Raw genomic sequence first — 25,314 nt, 5'->3', positions numbered from 1 at the left:
CACATGTACACATTGCTTGAAACCATTACTCAGGTACTGTTCTTTGGTCTCATTTATAAAGGGAACGTGCATTGGCTCTTTCTTACACACTGGTGTATGCACACATGTACAGGCTGTATGAGCATTAACTGTGACATGTGAACAGGGCTAGAAGGTGTGCCATTTACAGCACAAGGCTATGCAGTTGCTGTATTCTAAGCCCACAGATTTCAGTGGGCTTCAACTGGAGTCCCTCTGCATAGGCTTGCAGGCTTGGGGAGGGCCACAATACTCAGGAGCACCAATATCCCTCGAAATTTTGAGGTGGAAAAACTCCTCTTACAAGGCACTCTTTCACTGCATTTTAAGAACAATGTTCATTGCAATAACTAGAAATGTTAGCACTCTGAAGAGACATTCGCTGCAATGGTGGCCTGGAAACTTTTTTCTCGATTCTATCCACCAGTATTTCTCAGCCGTCTTCCCAGACATGAAGCTGCCTTGTCCTGAATTGGGCTCTTGCTCCATCATCGTAGGGACTGTGGCTCTCTCCAGCTGGGTCTCCAAGGTCTCCAGGCAGAGGTCTTTCACATCACCTGCCGCCAGGTTCTTCCACTGGAGATGCCAGGGACCTCCTGCATGTCAAGCAGATGCTCTACCACTGAGCCATGGCCCTTGCCATCCCCAGATGAATTTGGGTTGCAGCATACATTTGTCATGACGCCGATGGCAAAACAGGATCCATGTGGTAAACCTTCCCTTCCCTCTTTCTCAGTACTTAGGCTCACACTGCATGGATGGCAACAATCGTAAGTTGAGCATCATTGGTAGCTGTAGCCAAGGAAATAACGCAGGAGAGAAGAATCATCGTTGTGAAATGATATAGCTAAAAGTGACCTACCAGGTAGGCCCCAGTCATATGTTGCTTGGTGGGGGGACAAGAGCTGGCCACGGGCTTGTGTGCACTGTCCCTCTCCCCAAATCCCACCTCTCTAATTGGGTACAAAGAAATGTACGACTTCGATGCATTCACAGGCTGCGTGGATTATCTGGAATCTCCCTGGGTCCATTATTCTGAGACTTAAAGAGGTGTGGAGAGCAGGTCAGAGTAAATCCTGTGTACTGATGGAACACAGTATTACACTAGCTCATGTGTTGCTTTCTGCCAGTGTACAGTAGAATTACGAGTTTGCAGAGGGTCGGAAGCGAGAATGATTTGCCCAAGTAAGCTTCATTGTGACTAAGCTGAGGCTTCTTTTAAGTCAGGTCTACACAACATGTGACCCACAAACCCACCAGCTATGCACCTGAAATGTACTGTGGCCACCGGGGGCCCGCCTGCCTGCCTGGGACTACAAAACATGAGCAGCAGGGTTGCCAGGTAGGGGTAATAGGCCTTTGACACGGTGAGTCCAGCCAGATCTCAGCGACAACGTGAGCTTAATTCAGAAGACGTGATAGGAAAGGGCTTTCAAAGGCCATTGGGTAAGGTAGAAGTTTGCTTTGTTTGGGAAAGGTGTTTAAGGAGAATAGCCTACAAAGCCGTATGACAAAAGTGCTTGGTTTAAAATTTCGTGTCTGTTAACAAGGGTGAGAGGTGAGTGCGGATATTTTCTGTGAGAATAGCATTTGTAGAGCAGCGTGCAGGTGGGAGCAAAGACTGGCAAGGACCGACAACCCAGCAACTGTGGCACTGAATCACTTGCGAGGATTTGACGCCAGCTTGGTGGGGGTAGTTTACTTGCGAGAGAGCGGACGCTCCTGTCTTAGCAAATTGATGGCCTTCATGAACTCACAACAGAAATGGCGCAGTCTGGTTTGAATGCTCAGTGCCTGTAATGCTTATCAATAACTTTCTCGTTTCATTATGTGTCCCTTAGAATCAGGAGGTGTGTGCTGGTTTAGTGATTCACCTGCAACATTCGTATCCCATCTTTTGAAAAAGCACTCCTGAGTGTCTTAGGGCAGCCATCCTCAGTATGTTAACTCAGAAGTAAGTCCCATTTTTTTCAGGGTGGCTTACTTCTGGGAAAGCGTCTTTAGGCCTGCAGCCTTGCAAACTTCAAGGTGAACCAATGCCATAAAACAAAAATGTCAGTTAATTAAACAGCTTCTAGATTGTTCTGGGTGGGTTAATCTGATGGGCAGTAGGCTCAGGACGGACAGAAGGAAATACTACTTTACACAGAGTGATTAAAATTTGGAATTTGTTACCAGAAGGTGTAGGGATGGCCACAGGAACAAACAGCTTTAAAAGGGGTTTAGATAGATTCATGGAGGAGAAGTCTATCAATGGCTGCTAGCCATGGTGACTGAGGGGAACCTCCACGTTCAGAGGCACTAAACCTCTGGATCCCAGAACCAGGAGGCAACATCAGGGGAGGGCCTTGGCCTCTACTCCCTGTTGTTGGCTATCCAGAGGGACTGGTTGGCCACCGTGTGAGACAGGATGCTGGAGTAGATGAATTTTCGCTCTGATCCAGCATGGCTCTTCTTATGTTCTTACATCGAATGAAGCTGATGGGCACTAGATTCAAGACAGACAAAAGGAAATACTTCTTGATGTAGCTGGTGATTAAAATGTGGAATTTGCTGCTATGTAGTGGTGGACACAGACATAGGTGGCTTTAAAAGGGTCAGCCCTACCTATGAACAATGCCTGATTTATTGAACTTTGCCGCAACGGAATAGATTCCTTTTGTTCACACTTCATTGGCAGGTACACTCTTGCCTTCTCTCTCTGACACACACACACACACACTTAATGGAAAGATAATCACATGCACATAATCACAGATAGGTTAAACTGGTTCTTAAAATCTTTTTTATCATAACAGCCATCACTGTAAAAGGGAAGAGAGTATAAAATTCATGATATCTCAGTACCGGCTTTCATGTATCTTCTGTGGCTAAGATTGCTGAGATGTCATGGAATGTTCACAAGCATTCTAACTGATGAAAGTGGGAAGAATGAGTCATTATGTTGACCGTTAATACAGATAATGCAAAGGAAGCCAGTGTCGGGCTCATGGAGAGGGCCTCACATAGTGCCTGGGGTCTGTTGGCTGGAAGGGAGGGGAAACTGGTAGGAAAAAAGGTCTAAGATGGGGGACTTAATGGACAGGGAACTCAAAAGATAGTGATTGAAAGAGGTGCTGTGAAATGGGATGATAGGAAAAATAGATGGACCGTGTATGGAGCAGAGAGGAAAGGAAGTAGTAGGTGAAACTTGAGGTGGGGAGAAAAGGCACAGGAGGCTGGAGAGTTAGGGAACTTTCACACACACACACACTAATGCACTTTCAATGCATTTTGCAACTGGCAAGATGTACTTGCAAACGGTTGCTGAAGTGGATTGAAACTGCATTATTTCCAATGTGTGAAAACAGCCTTAGAAAAAAGAAAGGATGAGAACTTGGGGGGGGGGGGGATCTCATATAGAAGTCAGAGCTGGGATCTGCAGCCTATGGCTCTAGAACCAAATCTGATTCAGTATGAGACTGAATAGGGGTCTTTTTAAAAAAGAAAAGGAAGCCTGAAAGTATATTGTAGAAGGTAGGTGGGATGCTGGAATGACCAGTAGGCGAAGGGAATGGCAAGCAACAATTTTTATGGGACTAAATTCATGAGACTAAAGATGCTTTGCAGAAAGGAAGATGATGGGGATGAAGAATCCAAGTGTGAATTGCACGCCAATTCATGCTAGTGCACTAAAACAATTGAGCTGGCTGCTCTTCTGTATATTTGTCACCTATTGTGAGGCCTTGTGTGCACCTTTTCATAATAAAGGACTCACAACTACCAGTATCTGGGCTGCAGAAACTTTACGGATTGTTAACCAATGTGTCCAACATTTGTGTGAACTATGCAAAACTGAACTATTCAAGGAAGCTTTTCTTCGCAGGCAAAAAAGTTACACTGTTCTGAGTGCTTCACAAAGTGAACCGAATGACTGTACTAAATGATTCACAAACGGTGGTCTATAGTACTGTGTTTAGCTTAGTGAAACTAGGATCCTGCTATGTAATTTGTTTGTGTTTAGACTTTGCCATGTTGTTGTTGCCTGTCATGTCAAGGCTTGGCTTCAGTTCTGTTTCGAGATTTCCAATTAGTTCCATAACTCTAATCCCATTGTATTGTTTACTGAATACCCCATCCTGTTGATTGTATTGACTGTGGAATCCGCCCTGAGTCCAAGTGAGAAAGGTGGACTAAAATAATTTAAATACATTTGTAAAAGTTAATTATCAGTAAGGTCAAGCTGCATATTTGTATTTATGCAAATAGACTTTCTTATACTGGCTGTTGATCTCTGGCTCTGAATTCTGATTTAGTTTGGCTTGTTGACCCCGAGTTAGGGTATGAACAGGTGCGTGAGTGCTGTTGTTGATGGAGAGGGATGTGGACAGGTAACAGACTTGGGGAAGATAAACATATGGAGCAGAGGTCCATCAGGTATAGGTAGGAACTCTGGGGCAAGTGATGCTCTGTCTTCTTGGTGCTTGGGGGGGGGCAACAGTGGGAGGGCTTCTAGTGTCCTGGCCCCACTGGTGGACCTCCTGATGACACCTGGTATTTTTGGCCACTGTGTGATAGAGTGTTGGACTGGGTGGGCCATTGGCCTGACCCAACATTGGCTTCTCTTATGTTCTCTTATGTTCTTATGTTTTAGTGGTAGTGAGCTAGGAAACTATGGGAAAGAGGCCATCCCTTTGCCTCTGGCTTCTACACTGGTGGCTCGTTAAAAAAAATGAATGGGGCTCAATTCTAACTTTGTGAAAGTGTTTTTTTAATCCTTGAATTTACAATCACACTGGTTTGTGGGTGTCCCCCACCCCTTCCCGGTAAGGATTTGTGGTTACATTACTAACACCAGGGGGCTTGGTATCTGAAATACTATAGCACCTGCTTCACAAAGAGCCCAAATTTAGGTGACTCAGGTTTCTTCAAGTGAATTGCTGTTTTAGCAGCACCACTCCAAACTATCCAGGTAGTCACATAGGTGGATCTTGCCTTGACCCCGATTGAGACCCGGCTCCAGGACCAAATCCAAAGAAATCTCTTCGTTTGGACTTGGTTCGAACAACTTCTGTTGGAGAAATTGAGTAACGATGACCACAAAACGTAGGCAGGTGAATCTTTGCCGTGCCTGTTTTCTACTCTGAGGGATTTCACGCCTTGCCTTCAAATCTCAAAATGAAAATGTTGGCTTCTTCCATGCAGCAATACTCAAAAGTAGGGTTGCCATCCTCCAGGAGGGGCCAGGAGAGCTGCTGGAATTACAACTGATCTCCAGACAGCAGGGATTGATTCGCCTGGAGAAAATGGCTGCTTTGGAGGCTGGACTCTGTGGCATTATATCCCACTGAGTTCCTTCCCCTCCCCAAACCCCCACCCTCCTGAAGCTCCGCTTCCAAAATCTCCAGGAATCTTCCAACCCAGAGTCAGCAGCCCACCTCAGAAGTGACAGCTGTACATGGTGTCTATTAAAAATCAGAGCTATCCTTTTTCATTGAAATTATGACACCGTTGAGTAGTTTGTTTTATGCCATCTCTATAGTGACTTGGTTGGCTGTGGGACAAGGGAAAGACGGGCACTGAAAGGCAGTGCTTCATTCGTGGAGAGAAGGCTGGGAAAGTGGGTGGCCCACAGAACTTTGTTTGCTAGACTGTCTCTGCCTGCGCACGGTTCGTGTTAGTCATTTGTTGTGGAACAGGCAGGCCAACCAGAAAAATAAGACTCAACTTTTCTTCCCGTTCACCCAAAACTTTTTTTTAGCTGGCTGCTTAGCCTTTGGCTAAACACTGAATTTATCTGACTGGTTTGGCGTGGGGATCAAACAGGCCGGTGGTTTCACAAGTCCAAATGTACTTCGTTCTGGTCGCCCATCGATATCATTGTGTGAATTTTGGACCTTGGGTCCTTGGCAGCGATTGGTTTCATGCATTTGAAGTTTCCCTGTTTTATAACCATTACTTCAGGCATCCGAGCAAAATTCTGCTCAGATCAATAAAACTGCAGGAGCCTGTGACCCATTTTCACAGGCTCCGTGACCTACTTCTGAGCTGGAAACCCACAAGCTGGGAAGAAATGTGGAAATAGGCCACAAAGTTAAGTCATTGCCTTGAACTGTGGGCTTACGAGCTCCAAATTCATTATGATTTCTCCTGTTTTGCCAGGGTACCCCGCCCTGTGGCCCTCATAACCCCTCAGAGCACTTTTTTAAAAAAATGGATTACTGAATAAGGACCATGTGCTTAATGGAGAATTTCTCGCTATGGGGAGGAGGGACTGGTCCTTCCCTCCCAGTCAGAGAGCTCACAGTGGAACTCCCGGACTCGGAAACTGGCCCTTATCCATTTTGGTGGCTCGATTCGAGTCCAGTAGCACCTTAGAAACCAACAAGATTTTCAGGGTAGAAGCTTTCGTGAAAGCTGGGGGGAAATTGTAACCAATCTTGGGGAAGGGAGCAAGAGCCCGTGGAAACTTAGGAAAAAAAAACCCTTTCCCCAAGAGCTCAGTTTGCATTTCCAGGAGCTGTTTAGGAGAATAGTTGCAGTGGGTAGGCAAGTGTAAAGGTAAAGGTTTCCCTTGCTTGAAAGCCTGTTGAATCCAGCTCTAGGGGGCGGTGCTCATCTCCGTTTCCTAGCCGAAGAGCCAGCGCTGTCCGAAGACATTTCCTTGGTCATGTGGCCGGCATGACTAAACACCGAGGTGCACGGAACACTGTTACCTTCCCACTGGAGCAGTACCTATGTATCTACTTGCAATTTCTTGCTTTCGAACTGCTAGATTGGCAGGAGCTGGGCCAAAGACGGGAGCTCACTCCATTACGAGACACTAGGGTCTCAAACTGCCGATCTACAGACCTTCTGGTCTACAGCTCAGCGTCTTAACCTCTGAGCCACCATGGCCCTGCTCTAGGCAAGTGTACCCTTACACTAATAAGTGTGGGTTTGTTGACTGGATCTGTGGTCTGAGTATCCATATATAAGGTGGGGGAAGATGCTGCACAGGAAGGGGTGCCTCGGTTGGATCCCCTCCCCTTCCAAAAGCTCCCTGTTTTTGTGAGTCATAGAGTTTTTAAAAATCCTCCTTGATGACTGCATTGAGCAGGCCCCCAGTTGCCCAGGAAAACAAATAAATCCTATATTAATTTCCTTTTGGCAGTAGAGGAGTGGAACAGCAGCAAAGGCACCAGTGAGAACATATATAATATTCATCAAAATGTAATGCTGTCAGTTTCACTCTATATGCTAGTTTCAGTTTTCAGTGTCATTGAAGGTTAAAATGACCCGGACTCCAGTGGAGTATGGGTTGTAGGTGTCCGTGCAACTCCAGTCTTGTTCCCATTTCGCTTTCAGGCCCAATTCAGGGCACTGGTATTGACCTTTAAAGCTGTATAACAGCTTGGGGGCAGCATACCATAAGAACTTCCTCTTGTATGGACTTATGGAGCCAGTTTGGTGTAGTGGTTAAGTGCATGGACTCTAATCTGGGAGAACCGGGTTTGATTTCCCACTCCTCCACTTGCACCTGCTGATGTGACCTTGGGTCAGTCACAAGCTCTGGCACAGCTGTTCCTGAAAGAGCAGTTTATGTCAGAGCTCTCTCAGCCCCACCCACCTCACAGGGTGTCTGTTGTGGGGAGGGGAAGGGGAAGGAGTTTGTAAGCAGCTCTGAGACTCCAAGTGAAGGGCGGGGTATAAATCCAATCTCTTCTTCTCTTCTTCTTCTTCTTATCTGACCATTCCAGTCATCTTTGGAGGCCTTGCCATTGTAGGTTGGGCAGATGGCAACCTGAGAAAGGGACTTTTTGGTTGTGGCACCAAGATTATGGAATTCCCTCCCCAGGGATATTCGTTTACCCCCTCCGTCTTCCACTGGTGGTGTTTTGTTGGGTGTTCCGTCACTGACCCTCCTTCCCGTTTATGTGTTTTATCTCGTTGTTGTATTGTATGTATATTTTAAAAACTGGGTTTAATGTTTTTAATTGTTCCCCGCCTTGGCGACCTTAAGCTGAGTGGAAAGGAGGCATGCAAATGTTTTGAAGTATTAAATAATAAGATTGGTGTATGTGCTGCAGGCCCCTCCCCCCCAAAAATTTTTTTACAAGCGTTGGGAGGGAGGCGATGAAACTGGACAGGTATCTTAATCAAGACACAGGCACATGGTGCTTTAGAAGATTAGAAGACTGAAAAGAAAACTTTAATCAATATTTTTCTCACTTTAAGGGGTCAACTTGACCTTGCTTTTCAAGCAACAGCCGGAGGGAATTCCAGCTTACTAGAAAGGATCGAGTAAACAGCTATTGGCAGCCCTTTAGCGCATCCAGTTTCTTGCTGCCTAAAGAACTGATTTTTTAAAGAAATACATTTTAGAAGGATCACAGTGCCTGAAATCATAGCCTAATAGTCTTTTGGTCCATCTAGAAGGGGGAAATTAAATTTCAAAGTGTCTCCCTGGTTTTCACAGTACTAGAAATTCAGTATTTGGCACTGTGTATCCAAGTGTACAAAGGACAAAAACAAAGGGTAGTAAAAAAAAGAACCCTATAGATAGTCATTCCAAGATTTATCATTCTCCACCCCCACCCCCAGGTCAATTCCATATTTTGCCAGCTCCAATTATTTTGTCTGCTCATGGAAATGCTGTGCAAATCTTAACATGCAGATAAAATTCAGATTATTGCGTTGTAACAATAGAACTTGAAAAGAGTTCCAACGTTCTGCTCTGCCTGATGAAGAGATCTTTAGGTAATTCGAATATTTGCATGTGCACCTTGCCAGAATACTCAGGCCAGTCAACCATGTTGCCTGCACTATTTCAGCCAAAGGGCCCCCATAGGGGTTGCCTGATGAACAGCAGATCCCCTGTGCACAAAATGCTGTTGAATGTCCTCTTGGCTTGGGGGGGGGAGGGTTCTGCTGCTCGGGCAATTCGGTCTGAGCCATGTTAGGCATGCAGAACTAATTGTTGCCCCCTTTCGGACCCTGGGCTCCAGACTTGTTGGTGACCTCAACCTCAAATATATAAGCAATCAGGTACTTGGGTGGGTTTCTTTGTTTGTTTTCAGTCCTGGCTCGTAAGCATGTTTTTTGGTGCAGAATAGTTCGCCCTTTTTCATTGGTAGTGCAAAGAAAAATATTGTACTTGCCATTTTTAGGAAGAGATGTTTGCCATGCAAATAAGATTTTGAAGCCCTGTTATAGGACAGACGCTGTTTCTTCCTCCAGCGTTCCTACCATACCGATTTTTTTCCTTTAAATACTTTTATAGCTACCACTTTAAATAGAGTTGCAAAGTAAAATTCTGTTTTGTGACATTTAACCTTACATAAGAAGATCCCTGCTGGATCAGACCAGTGGTCCATCTAGTACAGCATCCTGTCTCACACAGGGGCCAACTATTCCCTCTGGAGATCCATACACAGGGCGTAGAGGCTGAGGCCTTCCCCGATGTTGCCTCCGAGCACTGGGATTCAGAGGCTTACTTGGCGGAGGGGGATAATTGAGAACCCACAGATTGGTACCAGTAGCAGAGAAACGGGATTGGATCCAGCCACCCTTTTCACACAATTCCTTCCTTAATACAGACCTTACTCCTAATTCCCCTCCTTACTACAGAGCCGATCCTACTTGCCTTTTGCCCATCATTTCCAGAACAGCATTTTTGGTGGTCAGAGGGGACCATCACCTTCCCTCTTTCACCAGCAGAAAAGTCAAATCTCTTGCTCACAACTTTAATGCCAGTAGCTCACAAAGTAGAATTTTTGCTCACAAGACCCCACAGCTTAGAGGGAACATTGCTCCTAATTCCCCTCCTTACTACAGAGCCATTCCTACTTGCCTTTTGTCCATACGGGTCCCATCATTTCCAGAACAGCATTTTTGGTGATCAGAGGGGACCATCACCTTCCCTCTTTCACCAGCAGAAAAACTGGTTGGATCCAGCCCCACAGTTCTTGTTTCCAATAAAAACCATTTCTAATATTTCCCCTTGGCAGAGGCTTAAGATGTCAATTTTATTTTTCAAGCAAAAGGCTGTGCTCATTTTCTTATTCTAAACTTTGACTTTCTCAAACTCTCTCTTTGGAGGGGCACACCCTACCCAAGTCATTAATTCAGCTAATGTAATGAGGACATTTCCAGTCTCTGCCCAGTCCAGCCTGTATTGGTCATATACTGGCTTTTATTTTAACACTGACCTCTCCTGTTGTTTGTTAGTAATATAATGCAATGCTTTGTATTTCAAGCTTGAAACAACGTGATGTGCATTGTATGCACAGTCTTTCCACTACAATTCTTACAGTGCATAAATGGGAGGGGGTGATAGCAATTGGCTGTTTTGCCATAGAGCCTTGACCACAGCTACATGATGCAGCAGGAAATCTGAGACTGAATCTCCTGCTGTTTTCAAGAGGCAAACAGTTACCAGGAGGCTTTGAGTCTCCTGATATATGCGTGTAAGGTCCTGTCTAGGGATGGGCATGAACTGCATTTTTGCAGTTTGGTTCGTGGTTCAAACCACAAACCAAGAGGTTGGTTCGCAATCACAAACTGAACTGGTTCGTATCAGTGACCCCTGCTTTTCTTGGGGAGTATAAAGCAGGGGTTTAAATGGCTCTGAGCTATTTAACCACTTGCATTCTGCTCCCTAGTGACCCCTGCTTTTCTTGGGGAGTATAAATGGCTTTGAGCTACTTAACCCCTTGCATTCTGCTCCCTGCCAAAATTGTTAGGGAGCAGAAAGCAGGTGGTTAAATATCTCCGAGTCATTTAAACCCCTGCTTTCTGCTCCCTGCCATGGAAGTTTGTGGCAGCTCTTCAGTTCACCAACATTGCTTTGTGAACCACAAAGTGGTCAAAATTTGTCATGCTTTCATTCATGAGCCGGTTCTTGCCCATTCATAGTTCTGTCATTGTCACAGCCGACTTATGGCAACCCTGTAGAGTTTTCTAAGCAAGAGACAAACAGAGGTGGTTTGCCATTGCCTACCTCTGTATAGCAACCCTAGACTTCCTTGATGGTTTCCCATCCAAATACTAACCAGGGCTGTCTCTACTTAGCTGCTGAGATCTAATGAGATCAACCTATCTTGAGAAGCCAATGCTGGATCAGGCCAATGGCCCATCCAGTCACTCTGTCACACAGTGGCCAAAAATACCAGGTACCATCAGGAGATCCATCAGTGGGGCCAGGACACTAGAAGCCCTCCCACTGTTGCCCCCCCCCCAAGCACCAAGAAGACAGAGCATCACTTGCCCCAGAGTTCCTATCTATACCTTGTGGCTAATAGCCACTGATGGACCTCTGCTCCATATGCTTATCTAATTCCCTTTTGAAGCCATCCATGCTTGTAGCCGCCGCCACTTCCTGTGGCAGTGAATTCCATGTGCTAATCATAAGAATTATGATTCCATTTAAATGGCTTTTTCTCCTCTGCCCCTGGGCCGTTATCCAGACCAGAGAACAATCCAGACAAATCTCAGGTGCATTTTTTTTAACAAGCTTCTGGTCTGTATGTGAAACCTGCCATGACGTTTGAGCTCTCCCGTGTTCTCTCTCTTTTTCATTTTCACCAAGCTTCACTTTCACATCCTATTGAGGGGTCGTGAGTGATGTTGTCTCACTGGCAGTCTTTAAGCAGCAGCTGGACAAAGAACTTGTCAGGGACGCTGTATGCTGTTCCTGCATTGAACAGGGGGTTGGTCTAGATGGCCTGTATGGCCCCTTCCAACTCTGCGATTCCATGAATCTAAGAGAAGCAGAAGCTTCACACTGCTGCCTACTAATTGTACGGGTTGTACTCACCATGTAGGACTTGTGCCCCCAGCACCTAACCCATATAGGGTAAGATGAAGCACCCGCCTCCAGGATGGTGGATTTGGGGCACTGTCAAGGCTAGCAAGAGAAAGTTGTATTTTAATTTCGGCCCTTTTCTCATGCGTGTTGGGTGTTGAGTGTGAAACTTTGATACTTCAGAAAGAACCAGTGGACCTGAATGGTCATTTCTGTTAACACAAAGTTGAAAAATGGCTTGATTGAATCCATGTCTAAAAAGTAGATAGTTTTGTTTTGCAGTAGGGGGAGGGCTCTCCAGTAAGTGGGTCTTGCCGTGCCCCCCCCCCCCGGGGTTAAGCACATGTTATTCAGCCATCCCCATTTTAAAGAATGTTTTACCATTTTTTTCCCAGTAAATCCAGCCACTGCAACTGCTTCTAGCCTGTGGACTGTTTTATCAGTCTCGTTTTAGGCTGTTTCTGTGCCCAGGCTTGCTTTAATTGGCATGATTTTATTGACTTGACTTGTTAATTGATTTGTTTTTATTGGCATGATTTGTTGTTTGCGTGGCTTGGTTCTGTTTTATTGTTTTAGCCGTGAGCTGGTCTCGAGAAGCCGCATACAGATTTTTCTGAAATAAACAACTATATCCAGTGGGCTTATGTCTGTCTCTGGGTGACTGATGAGTTTGCTCTACATGCTCTTAAAAATAATTGGCCGACTGTCCTTAGCAACCTTAGGAACTAATGAGACTTGGTTGCTGACTGGGAGGCGATTTGCAGGCTTTGGTGGTGGGAAGTGTTGTCACGTTACAGCCAATTTATGGCAATCCCATGGGGTTTTCAAGGCAAGAGCCATTCAGAGGTGGTTTGCCATTGCCTGCCTCTGCGTAGCAACCCGGGGCTTCCTTGGTGGCCTTCCATCCAAGTACTAATCAGCTTCCGAGATATGATGAGATCATGCTAGCCTGGGCCATCCAGGTCAGGCCTTAATTGCATGGAAATGTAGAGGTGACTGCTTGAAATGGAGGTTGTGTGTTGGTTGGCATGATGTTGCTTGTGGTTGCTGTGTAACAAAAAATGCCGATCTTACCCTAAAGAAGAGAAGAAGAAGAGGAGATTGGATTTATACCCCGCCCTTCACTACCTGAAGGTGTCTCAGAGCGGCTTACAAACCCCTTTCCCTTCCCCTCCTCACAACAGACACCCTGTGAGGTAGGTGGGGCTGAGAGCGCTCTTGACAGAAACTGCTCTTTTTCAAGAACAGCTCTTATCAGAACTACGGCTTGCCCAAGGTGATCCAGCCAGGTACAAGTGGAGGAGTGGGGAATCAAACCCGGTTCTCCCAGATTAGAGTCCGTGCACTTAACCACTACACCAAACTGGCTGGATGTAGAACTGTTTGCAGACATCCTCTAAGTGCCTTCAAGCCCCAGGGGCAGCCCATTCAGTGTGCCAGAGGTGCAGGGGCAGCAACCCGCCTTGCTGCCTGTGATATTGGGGTCTGTCCCAGTGAGTGGCTGGCAGGGAGCCTGCTCCCTCCTTCGCTCTCTTCATCAGGGTGTGTGCTGTAGGCAGGCCCAGCTCTTTTCTCCCTGCCTTGCCTGACCATCTGGGAGGTGGGAAAAGGCTACAGCTGTTTGGTTTAGGTGTCTTGGCGCTATTTAAACCACTGCTTTTTGCTCCACACTAAAAGCCAGGGGAGCAGAAAGCAGGGGGTGAAATAGCTGGGAGGCATTTTACCCCTGCTTTTTGCTCGCTACCAGAAGCTGCAGTGAGCAGAAAGCTGGGGGTGAAAGTGCTTGGAACCATTTGAATCCCTGCTTTCTGCTCCCCGTGGCTTTCCAACAGCTGTTTTTCTTGAAGAGCAGAAAGCAGGGGTTTAAATGGCTCAGAGCCAAGTAAACCCATTTTCTTCTCTTCACAGTCTGCCATGAACTGCATCGAAATTTGTGGAAGTTTGTGGCAGCCCTTCAGTTCACGAACGTTGCTTTGTGAATCACAAAGCTGCCAAAATTCATGACGAATGTTAGTTTGTGAGCCAGTTCATGCCCGTCCATAAGAGCTACCTACTTCGCTGCATCTCTGAGGAAGGTGAGCATGGTCGTCCTACCTCCCTGCACTGGGGGAGGTGGGGGTGCACTTTTCCAGCCTCCCCATAGTGTGGCGGTATGGTAGATAGGGTACCCTAGCCTAGGGCACCCTATATTTTTGGACTGTTCCTGCCAAGCCTGCTTTGAGTATTTATACATTGTAAGTAAGCTAGGAGTTTCTTCTTCTCAATAAATATGGCCTGTGCAGCTTGTGTTTCTCTTGCCATTACTCTTTGTCTCCTCCTTCTTGGACACACTTAGTCATGTTCCTTCTTGTCAACATACCTGAGAATAAGGAACACTTACCAAGATATGAGGAGTCTAATGGCGGTACCAGAGCTTGAGTACCCTAGGGTTTAAGAATGAATGGAAGCAATTGTTGTAAAAAATGTACTAGCTGTTTTTTTTCCCTCTGAAGGGTTTGATCAAACAATATAAGGCTATAGGATAATTGAGAAGCTGATCTGAATTAAAACCAGTTTTCAACATAGAGAAATGTATGTTAATGGCAATTTCCGAATGAGGTGCTAATTGGAACTTAACTGTTGTACAAACAAAGCTTGAACCTGGGTGATGGCCAGCCCATCTGCAAGTCTGGAGATCATCACATCTTACCTGTTTTCTGGATATAACATCAGAAGGCACTATTTGTGATAAGATATATTTAGACTCATAGCTGGGGAAACCTATTCCATGGTTTCATTATCTACAACTCAGACACCTTATTGACAATTCAGGGATTAGAGACAGTTTACTGAGAAACTTAACAGGTTTTGAAAAGTTACTCAAATTTAATACTGCAGCTGGTAAATTTTATATAAACTTACTAGGACTGAGTGGACGATCCCTACCCTCTTATGTTCATTCATGGAATAATGATCTAAATGTTAATCTATCTACTATACATTGGTCTACAATTTGGAACTCAACTCCTTTTAGGTCAAAATCGATAAATATACAAACTCAGACCTTTAAGTTGATTACATCATATTAACTCGACATGTCAATCTCTATGTTGGAAAGGCTGTGGGGAGGATGGCTCTTTTATGCCTAACTGGTGGACTTGAAAACACATTGAGATCTTTTGGCGACTGGTCCATCAAAATATTCATAGGATAACAGGTTATTTGATTCCTTTTACCCCAGAGGTTATGCTTTTAAATTTATGGCAACATTCGTCTGTTCCACTTGTTAGATGCAATCTGATTGCTGTTATGTTCAGCTGCGAAGTGGTCTATAGGTGTGGCATGGAAAAACTCTAAAACTCCATCTATATCTACTTGGTACCATCGTGTTTGGGATAGGTACATAATGGAAAAGATTCTAGATAGTTTGCCCACAAGCAATGATAGCTCTGAAATGTCTGTTTTTATTCAAACTTGGTTCCCAGTAATTGAGTTTATCTCTGCTAATGAATCGCTTCTAAATGGATCATATCCAATTGATATATTGATATTATAATATAGAAGAGGAAGAGGAGATTGAATTGATACCCCGCCCTCCACTCAGAGTCTCAGAGTGCCTTACAAACTCATTTCCCTTCCCCTCCCCACAACAGACACCCTGTGAGGTAGGCGGGACTGAGAGAGCTCTGACAGAAACTGCCCTTTCAAGGACAGCTCTTGTCAGAACTACGGCTTGCTCAAGGTTATCCAGCAGCTGCAAGTGGAGGAGTGTGGAATCAAACCCGGTTCTCCCAGATTAGAGTCCACACACTTAACCACTACACCAAACTGGCTCTCTTGAAATTTTGTTTTTGTTATGAGAGTATGCTGGCTTTATACTTGTTTTCAATATATATATATTCTTAATTTGACTTGACCTACAAATTATAGTTTTTAGGAATATTGGTGCTATTAACTCATGTCTACTTACGAAAACATACTAGTTTTAAATTTGTTTTCTGAATTTATATATTTTCAAAATTTGGCTTGGCTTATGTTTTTCCATTGTTAACCTTGAATGTTCCAGATTTTTCTGATATCACTTTTATGTTGTTTATTATTTGTATCTTATGTATTTTTAAGCAACTCCGTAATCTAATTCTCTAAAAATAAAATTAAATTGGGGGGGACAGGGGGGACAGACCACCGTTGTTCCTACAGTTATAGGCAGGCAGCACTACGAGGATGCTTTACTGAGTCCCCTGATATCTGTGTGTCAGGTCGCAGCCAACTTATTGGGAACCCATTAGGGTTTTCAAGGCAAGAGACGAATGGAGGTGGTTTGCCATTGCCTGCCTCTGCATAGCAACGCTGGACTTCCTTGGTGGTCTCTCATCCAGGTACTAACAAGGGCTGACCCAGTTTAGCTTCTGAGATCTGACGAGATCAGGCTAGCCTGGGCCATCCAGGTCAGGATCAGTTCCCTGGTGTGTTGTGTCTTGCTTGGATTTCCATAAGTGGTACCCGGGTTGCAACATTCCTGTGGTAGTCTTGTTGAAATAGCTGGAATAAGATACAACTGAAGATGTAGGAAGGTGTTTGGCAACAGCAGCCACTCCATATAAACAATCTCATTTTCTCTTCTTTTTTCTCTTTGTAACGCAGGTGCAGATGTTAAGAAGTTGCTGCTCTTTCTTTTATCCTTCGGACTGCCAAGTTACAGTCTGACCAGGTTGCACTACAACAATGCTGCTAACACGATAAATGTGCGGAGTTTGCCATGCATTGACTTATTGTACCTGAAAGCCATTATAGTAAAACCAAGCATCTGGAAATTCTGAAGTGGCAGTACCAACATCGGTTCCATTGATATATATATTTAATTGCAGCAGAATGGCAAGTAAACGAAAATCCACTGTACCCTGCATGGTCCTTGCAAGTGAGCCAGACCCAGAATTGGAAGCCGTGTCTGATGTTGAGGAAGGACCACCTGTGATCACACCAGCTGGAAGTGTGATGAGCGATGAGGATTCTCGAGAATATGTGGACCCGGACAATCAGCAAAACAAAAAAGTTGAAGGAGGATACGAATGCAAATACTGCACATTTCAGACTACAGATCTCAATATGTTTACTTTCCACGTCGATTCTGAACACCCCAATGTCGTACTAAGTTCCTCTTACATCTGTCTCGAATGCAAGTTTGTTACCAAAAGGTATGATGCTCTTTCGGAACATAATGTGAAGTACCACCCAGGAGAGGAGAACTTTAAACTGACCATGGTGAAACGTAACAATCAGACAGTCTTCGAGCAAACGGTGAATGATCTTACTTTCGACGGGAGTTTCGTGCACGAGGACAGAGCTGAAGAGACGGAAGCATCTGAGTCTCCCTATTCGGGCATCTCAATTAGCAAAACCCCCATTATGAAAATGATGAAAAACAAGAACGAGACCAAGCGGATTGCTGTTCTTCACGGTGCTGCTGAGGAACGTCCTGGGGAAGAAAAAGATACCGAGACTGACCCAGATTGTGAGGAAATAATAGAAAAGCCAGTTTCTTCCGTTTCAGACACCAGCACAAGTAATACGCCAGCTACGGAAACCATTAGCACAATTGTGAATCCCACCGCAGTGATTCAGCCTACACAAGTTATTGCCACCATAGCATCTCCGCAGAACTCCAACTTAATTTCGAAAGTCTTGATCCCTGTCAACAGCATTCCGACCTACAACAGTGCTTTGGATAACAACGCCCTCTTGCTTAACACCTACAACAAGTTTCCCTATCCAACCGTGTCAGAGATCACACTTCTTGCTAATCAAGCGAAATATACCGAGGAACAGATCAAAATCTGGTTCTCTGCCCAGCGTCTGAAACATGGGGTCAGCTGGACACCTGAGGAAGTGGAAGAAGCAAGGAGGAAGCAATTCAATGGCACCGTGCACACGGTCCCTCAGACAATTACGGTGATTCCAGCGCACATTTCAACAGCTAGCAACGGTCTGCCTTCCATTCTGCAGACATGCCAAATTGTTGGTCAGCCCAGCCTACTTCTTACGCAGGTTGCTGGCGCAGGTACGCTTCCGGTGACAGCGCCAATAGCTTTGACTGTGGCGGGGGTCCCAAATCAGCCCCAGCTGCAGAAGGCGCAAGTCCAAACTGCACAGCCTGTTGCTGAAACCAAGCAAGTAGCCACTGTCCCAGCCGCTGTCCCAGCCCCTCAGCCTACCAAATCGGAAGTGGTTGTAGCAAATGCAGACACTGCTGGAGTGCGTGCAAAGAAAACAAAAGAACAGCTGACGGAGCTAAAAATCAGCTACCTTAAAAATCACTTTCCTCAAGATTCTGAGATAAATAGGCTCATGAAAATAACAGGCCTGACGAAAGGGGAGATCAAAAAATGGTTCAGTGACACCAGGTACAACCAGCGAAACTCAAAGCATAACCATTATAATAATCTTAGCAATGATTCTTGCACTATCATCATTGATTCGAGTGATGAAACAAATGAGTCCCCAACACTGGCCTCGCCTCAGCAGAAGCAATCATGGAATGCATGTGATGGCACCCCACTGAAATTCAAAGAGAAGACCCCCAAGCAACTGCAAGTCCTCGAAGACAGTTTTCACAATAATTCCATCCTTACAGATGATGAACTGGCTAGAATAATGTCAGAAACTAATCTGACCAGACAAGAGATTGATGCTTGGTTCACCGAACAGAAGAAATCCAAAAATTTAAGCGAGGAAAGTGAGGAACTAAATGAGAGCAATGGAAGCATCTCAAAGGAAACATCCACAGAGACATCTGGTGGCGAAGGGGCTCAGAAGTCAGGAAAGCTAAGTAAAAAGACACCAGAGCAGCTCCATATGCTGAAAATGTCGTTTGTCCGGACTCAGTGGCCGTCTTCGGAAGAATATGACAAGCTGGCTGAAGAAAGTGGACTTCCTCGGCCAGAGATTGTTAGTTGGTTTGGAGATACTCGTTACGCATGGAAGAACGGTGGCTTGAAATGGTACTACTCCTATCAAGGGCCCAATGCAAATAGTATGAATGGTCAAAGCAGTTCCAGGAGGAGAGGGCGAGGAAGACCAAAGGGAAGAGGGAGAGGAAGGCCTCGTGGGCGAGCAAGAGGGAACAAAAGGATCAAACACTGGGACCGGACTCCGGTCATCAAATTTAAAACTGGAAAGGCGATCCTGAAGGATTATTACCTAAAACACAAATTCCTTAACGAACAGGACCTCGACGAGCTGGTTGCCAGATCGCATATGGGATACGAGCAGGTCAGGGAGTGGTTTGCAGATATGCAGAGAAGAGCTGAACAAGGCCTCGAGCTGTTTGAGGAGGAGGAGGAGGAGGAAGAGGAGGAGCTGCTGGATGAGCAGGACGATGAAGAGGAAGAGGATGATGAAGAAACGGATGACAGTGACAACTGGGAACCCCCTCGGCATGTTAGGCGTAGGCTTTCAAAATCAGACTGACATGTAAGTTCCTGGGTTGTGGGGAACCGTAATCTTGCTGTGCTGCGCCAAGAGTTTGGTGCTGGTTCTAGTCACTCTTGGAATTTGGTCACTCTTGGGAAAGGGGGATTGAGTCGCCGACTCATGCAGCTGACTTAGTCTTGGTTAGCAGAAGTGGAAAAGCAAGTCCAAGATTTGGAATTACAAACCCACCCCCACCCCTCAGATACAGCTCCCCTCCACATCTCTACTGCTAGGGGATACGTCATGTTATTGCCTTATGTTTTATTTTTTAAAATCTTGTAAGGACACAGGTGCATTTTATTGTTTTCCTCATATTGCCGGAGAAAAATAAGTGCAAAAACAAAAAGGTATGATTGTAGCGTTCCTTTTGCGAAAGTGTTTGTCTTCCTCCCTTCCAGCATAAGGAAGATTTTGAAGGTGTACAAGATGGGTCGGGATAAAGGATACCAAAGGAAAGTGGCAGCAATGGGGTGAGGTTTGTTCGATGGTTTTAGTTGAGGGGTGGGTTGCTTTTAGAATAGAGGGGAGGGAGGAATACCTTTGTTACATATGGAGCCATGTGCTACGTTTACAGAACTCTCTCTCAAGCTGTCTTCAGGGAGCGAAGGTTGGGCCAGAAGTATGTTTTGTTTTTTTGTTTTGTTTTAATTAAATCGAACTGGTATGTATCATATTTAAAAACGAGATAAAATACTGCAGCCAATACCAAAACTTGCTTTCAGTAATGCATCCTTTTTGAAAAGTGTAAGCTAAAGATTCCTTCCATAGGCAGAAGCCCTCAGAATCCCATCTAGCGTATTTCTTTGAAAGATATAACAAGAGAAGCAACATTAAAATATTTGCACGGATTGCTTTTGCTTTAAAGCAGCCACTGCCAGATTCTTCAGCATGGGATAGCCGGACGCTTTGAGGCCGTGGCTTCTTTATTCTTCTCTACCCCTCAGATGTACATACCAATTAGCTTGGCTGAGGAGAGCCAAGCTTTACACTCTTGCTGGCTGGTGCCCCTCCTGTCATTGGAGCACTGCTCACCAGACTGCCAGCACTCTGCCAGTTTTTCCATCTTGCTTGAGGAATTGCATGATCCAGTCCAAGGGTGGCCTGTGAGGCACCACGTCTTACCTGGCTGCCTCTAGACATGACACATCCTTTTCTGGTGGAGGAGCGCCTGCCAGGTAAGAAGTGGAGATTGCAAACAACAACGAATAGCGGCCACAGATCTGATAGAACCCCAAATGCACAACTGCACTCATGTGGCATGTAATTTTACACAGAGAGAAAGAGTATAAATAGTTAACTGTTGTGACTGTCGTTCATTGTTTGGAAGCCACAAAAGGAATTAACTGAGTTTTTGGGTGTGAAACATCGTTGGAGGCAGTGATCGCCTTGAGGCCTCCTAAGCTGGTCTGTGGCTTCTTTTGATCTAAGAGCTTTTGATATCACATCTGTGGCAATCGCAATTGATATGTTGATATTAAGTCAGCAACATTGTATCTGTAGAGGTTTGTGAAAATATTTGAAGAGGATTATGTCGAAACAGGAAAGGTACCAGACTCCTGGGAGATGTCTGATCATGTCTAAAGTATTTGTTTCCTCTGCATACAGTTTTGTTACGATTCCATTACTCACACTCCTTTGGGTATCCAATTTTAACATTCATATAGACCACGTTATATACCACATTAGTACAGTTGGGCTTTCCAGCATCTTTGGTTCTATCATCACATCAGAAGAAGGGCAGAGGAGACTTGAACGGAATCAGGATGGACATTGAATGATACCTGCAAGCTTCCCTTTGACCATCCCTTGGTTTAGAAGACCAGGAGCTCTAAAGACAGCCTCCCTGAACTGAGGAAGGTTTAAACCTTCTTAAGCATTACCAGAGAGGGAAAATACAGGCTTGTTCTAATTCTGTTCTAATTGTTTTAATTCTGAGCCCGTTCATGGGGAGGGCAGGATAGAAATCGAATTAAATAAACAAACAAATAAATAGATAAACCCCTCAAACACTGAAATCAAGTAAATAAGAAACAAGACCACTTTGTCCTGCACAGTTCTTTGACTATCATTCAGCAAAAAGACAAGAAAGCAAACTGCCTCCTTATTGATTTCAAGCTTGGGCAATCTTCAGAATGTGATTTGTACTTTGTTCCCATTGGGAGTCAATGATCCAATCCGGTCAAGGCTCTTGTAAACCTAAATGGGGTGGAGTTAGCAGTCATGGTACCCCTGGCAGATGTCAACAACTCCTTTCTTAGGAACTTCTGGGTTTGTGGCAGGTATGAAATTGAAGATGCAGAACAGCTACAGATTCATGAAAGAATCCTTCAGTCTTCAAGTTTTGGCCAGGACTCCATTGATTGAATTCATAGGACAAGTTAAAGGGTGCCATTTCCTGTTTTTCCAGGTTTGGGTGTTGCTAGGTAGTTCACACAGTTCCCACTTGCCTCCTTTGTGTTCCTTTGCCGTGTCAGCCCAAGTGAATAAATTGTACAGCTAGTAGGACCAGACTAAATGGAAATAAGCTCAGGCAGTTAGCTACTCCAGTGGTTCCACAATGGCATGTTTTTTCAGAAGGGCTCTGCATTTGATAAGAGATCATTCTTTTTGTTGTTGTTCAGTGTTACTGTCCAGAAAGCTGCATTCCTCTCCCTCAGTGTCTGAAGGTCCAAACCCAACAGAGTATTGGAACTTTATTCGATCTGTTAAAATAAAAAATTTAGCACTCAGATATGCCTTTGAAGCCCTACTCCCTGGTTTGGTGCAGACATAATGCTGGTTTCCCGCAAAACATGGTTGGTAAATTGGCTGGGGAATGTGTGCTCCCTTCCCTTTGGGGGCATTAGCCATGGTTGAGCATTGCTAGTGCACCAGCCAAGGTTAATGCTAACCGGGGTTCTCGTGTAAGTTTATTTATTTAAGGTTTTTCTGTCCCGCCTTATCTCCTTGGACTTAAGGTGGCAAACAGGGTAGCGGCCAAGTTGTAAAGGCCAAAAGTAAAAGATCTAAAACATACAATTTCTCAATGTGAAAGCTTTCAGACTTAATCCACCAAAGAGCTTATATACACAGGATCAGCCACCTCACAGCCAGATCTGCTAGGAAAATTCACCCTCCCACCACATTCTTTCTGGAATGGGAACCGCCTTAGGTACAAACGCCAGTGCTGTCAAGGAGCTTTCAAAGCATGGGAGAAGCAGAGGTGGTTTGCCGTGGCCTTCCTCTGCAGCCTTCCTTGAGGGTCACCCATCCAAGCACTGACCCTGCTTACCTTCCAAGATCTCATGAGATCGGGCTGCGCCAGGGGTCCCCAGCCTTTTTGAGCCCGTGGGCACCTTTGGAATCCTGACACAGCACAGTGGGCACAACCACGTAACAGTTGCCACAAAAATGGCTGCCATAGGAACCAGAGCCTGCCATGCAACGGCTGCTATGTGAGCCAGTTTGGTGTCGTGGCTAAGTGCGCGGACTCTAATCTGGGAGAGCCGGGTTTGATTCCCCACTCCTCCACTTGCACCTGGCTGGATGACCTTGGGCAAGCCGTGGCTCTGATAAGAGCTGTTCTTGAAAAAAAGAACAGTTTCTGTCGAGCTCTCTCAACCCCACCTACCTCACAGGGTGTCTGTTGTGGGGAGGGGAAGGGAAAGGAGTTTGTAAGCCGCACTGAGACTCCCTTGGGTAGTGAAGGGCGGGGTATAAATCCAATCTCTTCTTCTTCTACTACAGTTTCCCTGCTGCTGAAGCAATGTTTTTAAAAATCCGCACAGTCAATCAAATCCGCACTTGGCTCTGACATTGCAAGCCGATTCCTCAATGGCAGATAAACAGGGCCCGGATACTGTTAGCTCTAAAGGCGTTCAAAGACATTCTCCTTTCGCAATGGCAGGAGCTATTGAGGAAGTAATGCACAGGATGAAATACAGCAGAGAGGAGCATGTCTGGACTTGCTAGAGGCATGGCAGGGTGGTGACTTCCAACCGTGCGTGTGGAAGGCGGGCCCGGTGACAGAGCTTGTTTTTGCTGTCACAGGATTATTTGTCCTGCTCCACTCTCATACGGGGAACATATCTTAAGAGCCGGTCCCTCCCCCACCCAGTGGGAAAAGCTGATCTAGTTCTCAAGCCTCTGCTGTCACTAAGTGACGTTTTATTCGGAACAGTTTTATCATGTGGAAATGGCCATGGTTAACAGTGCAATCCTAAAGGCACTTTCCTTGGACTAAGCCCACTGGATAGATCTGAGTAGGATCCAGAGTAGACCTTCTGAAGATTGCTCTCTAACCAGTGCACTCCTAAAAAAGAGTTACGCCCTGCCCTTCTAAGTTCACTAAAGTCAGTGGCTCTAGAATGGTGTAACCCTGCATAGGATTGCATTGCATACCATCCTGTGTTGACTTTTCAGTGTTGAAACTAAACATAGGTACTCCTGAAGGGGGGAAGCAGTATTTTGCCCCTGGCATACTTATAATACCCTGTGAGCTCGCGTTAAAATCCTGGGGATTTCTATTTTCTTGTAAAGGAAATCCTTCTCTTCCTTCTGGTTTTAAGGCAAAAGCCCACAAGTACATGGAGAGTTTTCTGTTAATAGGCTCAAAATCCAAAGGTTAAAAAAAAAAAAGAATGCTAAAAGAATGTCTATGGGTATTTGTAGGCTTAGGGTTAAGAATACCAAAATAGTATCATCGAGCTTGAATTCTCCCTAGAAGCGAAACTATCGTACTTTGATCAAATTATGAGTTAGTGCCTTCTGTGTTCATGCAAACGTCACCTTTCCAACAAAAAAACCCCAAGATTTGATCTCAGACCGGTGAAGTTGTAATGTGCTCAGTTTTGACTTTGCTGCTAACCAGACTGGGCTCATACCTCCGCCCCCCCCTTGTTGAAACGCCACAGCTTTCCTAAAGCAAGTCTTACAAATGTCTGGCACTGCTCAGTGTTGCCGCTGTACTACCCTGTTTCCCCGAAAATAAGACCTACCCCAAAAATAAGCCCTAGCAGGATTTCTATGCATTTGTGGTATAAGCCCTAGTGTGTCTTCTTGAGAAAAAATAAATATAAGACAGTGTCTTATTTTCGGGGAAACACGGTATTAGCACATCCTAAGACGTCATAAGAAACTTTGTCTAGGAGATGGGCAATCCTTGTTCACCACAAGGGATGCGGTCGAAAGAGCACTTCGATTTTCGTGGATGGTCGGAGAAACAGAGCTCACGGGTGACATGTTTGGCTCAAAGGTCCTTGTGGAAGCCAGGGCACAGAAGATGGCAAACTGAGTTTAAATTCTACGAGGAGAAGCCGGAAGAAGCACAGAATCAGTGCTCAGTTTATCTGGCTCTCGTGTACGAAGGTTTTGGGATATTCATTGCAATTTCATGCCTGCCCTTTTTGCCCCAGTTCAATATGTCGTCCTCGGGAGCCTGTTTATTTATTTACTTATTTACTCGGATTTGTACCCCGCCCTCCCTGCCAAGGCAGGCTCAGGGCGGCTAACAGCATAAAAACACAGTACAATACATAAATATCTAAAACTAGCGACTGACTTACGGTTAGTATGTTCATGCTACAAGAAGCATCAGGAACAAACGAGCACCAGTGTAAAGCCATCTTGGCAGCAGTCCCTTGGTAGGGGGATGAACGTTTGGAAGGCATATATGCGGCATGGGGCGGGGCCCACCCCAAGGCTTGGACCAGTGGGGTCAAGGGAGAGGAACCTGTGAACAGCAAAGAGGCTGAGCAGAGTCATAGAAAAGGTGAACAGTTTTGTTACAAGGTGGAGAACTGAATACCGAGCTGGAGGATAAAGGATACCAAAAACAGAAATTTTACACACATAGCCAGATCTAAAGATTCCCTCCAGAGCAGTGTTCCCTCTAAGCTGAGTTAGTGTGAGCTAGCTCACAGTTTTTTAGCCTCCAGCTCACGGATTTTTATCTTAGCTCAGGAAGCATGGCTCCAGAGCAATCTAATTTATGCAGTAGCCAAATCATTCGCTCACAATTTTAATGCCAGTAGCTCACGAATTAGAATTTTTGCTCACAAGACTCCACAGCTTAGAGGGAACATTGCTCCAGAGTCATCATTCCT

General features: G+C 45.2%; 1 protein-coding gene across 3 annotated transcripts in view; it reads left to right on the top strand.

The window, feature by feature from the left end:
- ZHX1 (zinc fingers and homeoboxes 1) overlaps positions 1 to 25,314 on the top strand; it is a 35,929-nt gene that overhangs the window by 5,100 nt on the left and 5,515 nt on the right. For 2 of the 3 annotated variants that reach the window (XM_015428966.1, XM_015428965.1), the window contains exon 3: positions 16,406 to 19,231. In XM_015428966.1, coding sequence (XP_015284452.1) covers positions 16,634 to 19,228 — 2,595 coding nt within the window. In that variant the 5' untranslated portion in view covers positions 16,406 to 16,633 and the 3' untranslated portion in view covers positions 19,229 to 19,231. Of the gene's footprint in view, positions 1 to 16,405; positions 19,927 to 25,314 lie in introns of those variants that run through there. The other variant, XM_015428964.1, reaches the window with a different exon arrangement.

This window comes from Gekko japonicus, unplaced genomic scaffold, assembly GCF_001447785.1.
Source record: "Gekko japonicus isolate JY-2015 unplaced genomic scaffold, Gekko_japonicus_V1.1 scaffold1004, whole genome shotgun sequence".
NCBI lineage: Eukaryota > Metazoa > Chordata > Lepidosauria > Squamata > Gekkonidae > Gekko > Gekko japonicus.
This window is presented reverse-complemented; position numbering and strand designations above follow the sequence as displayed.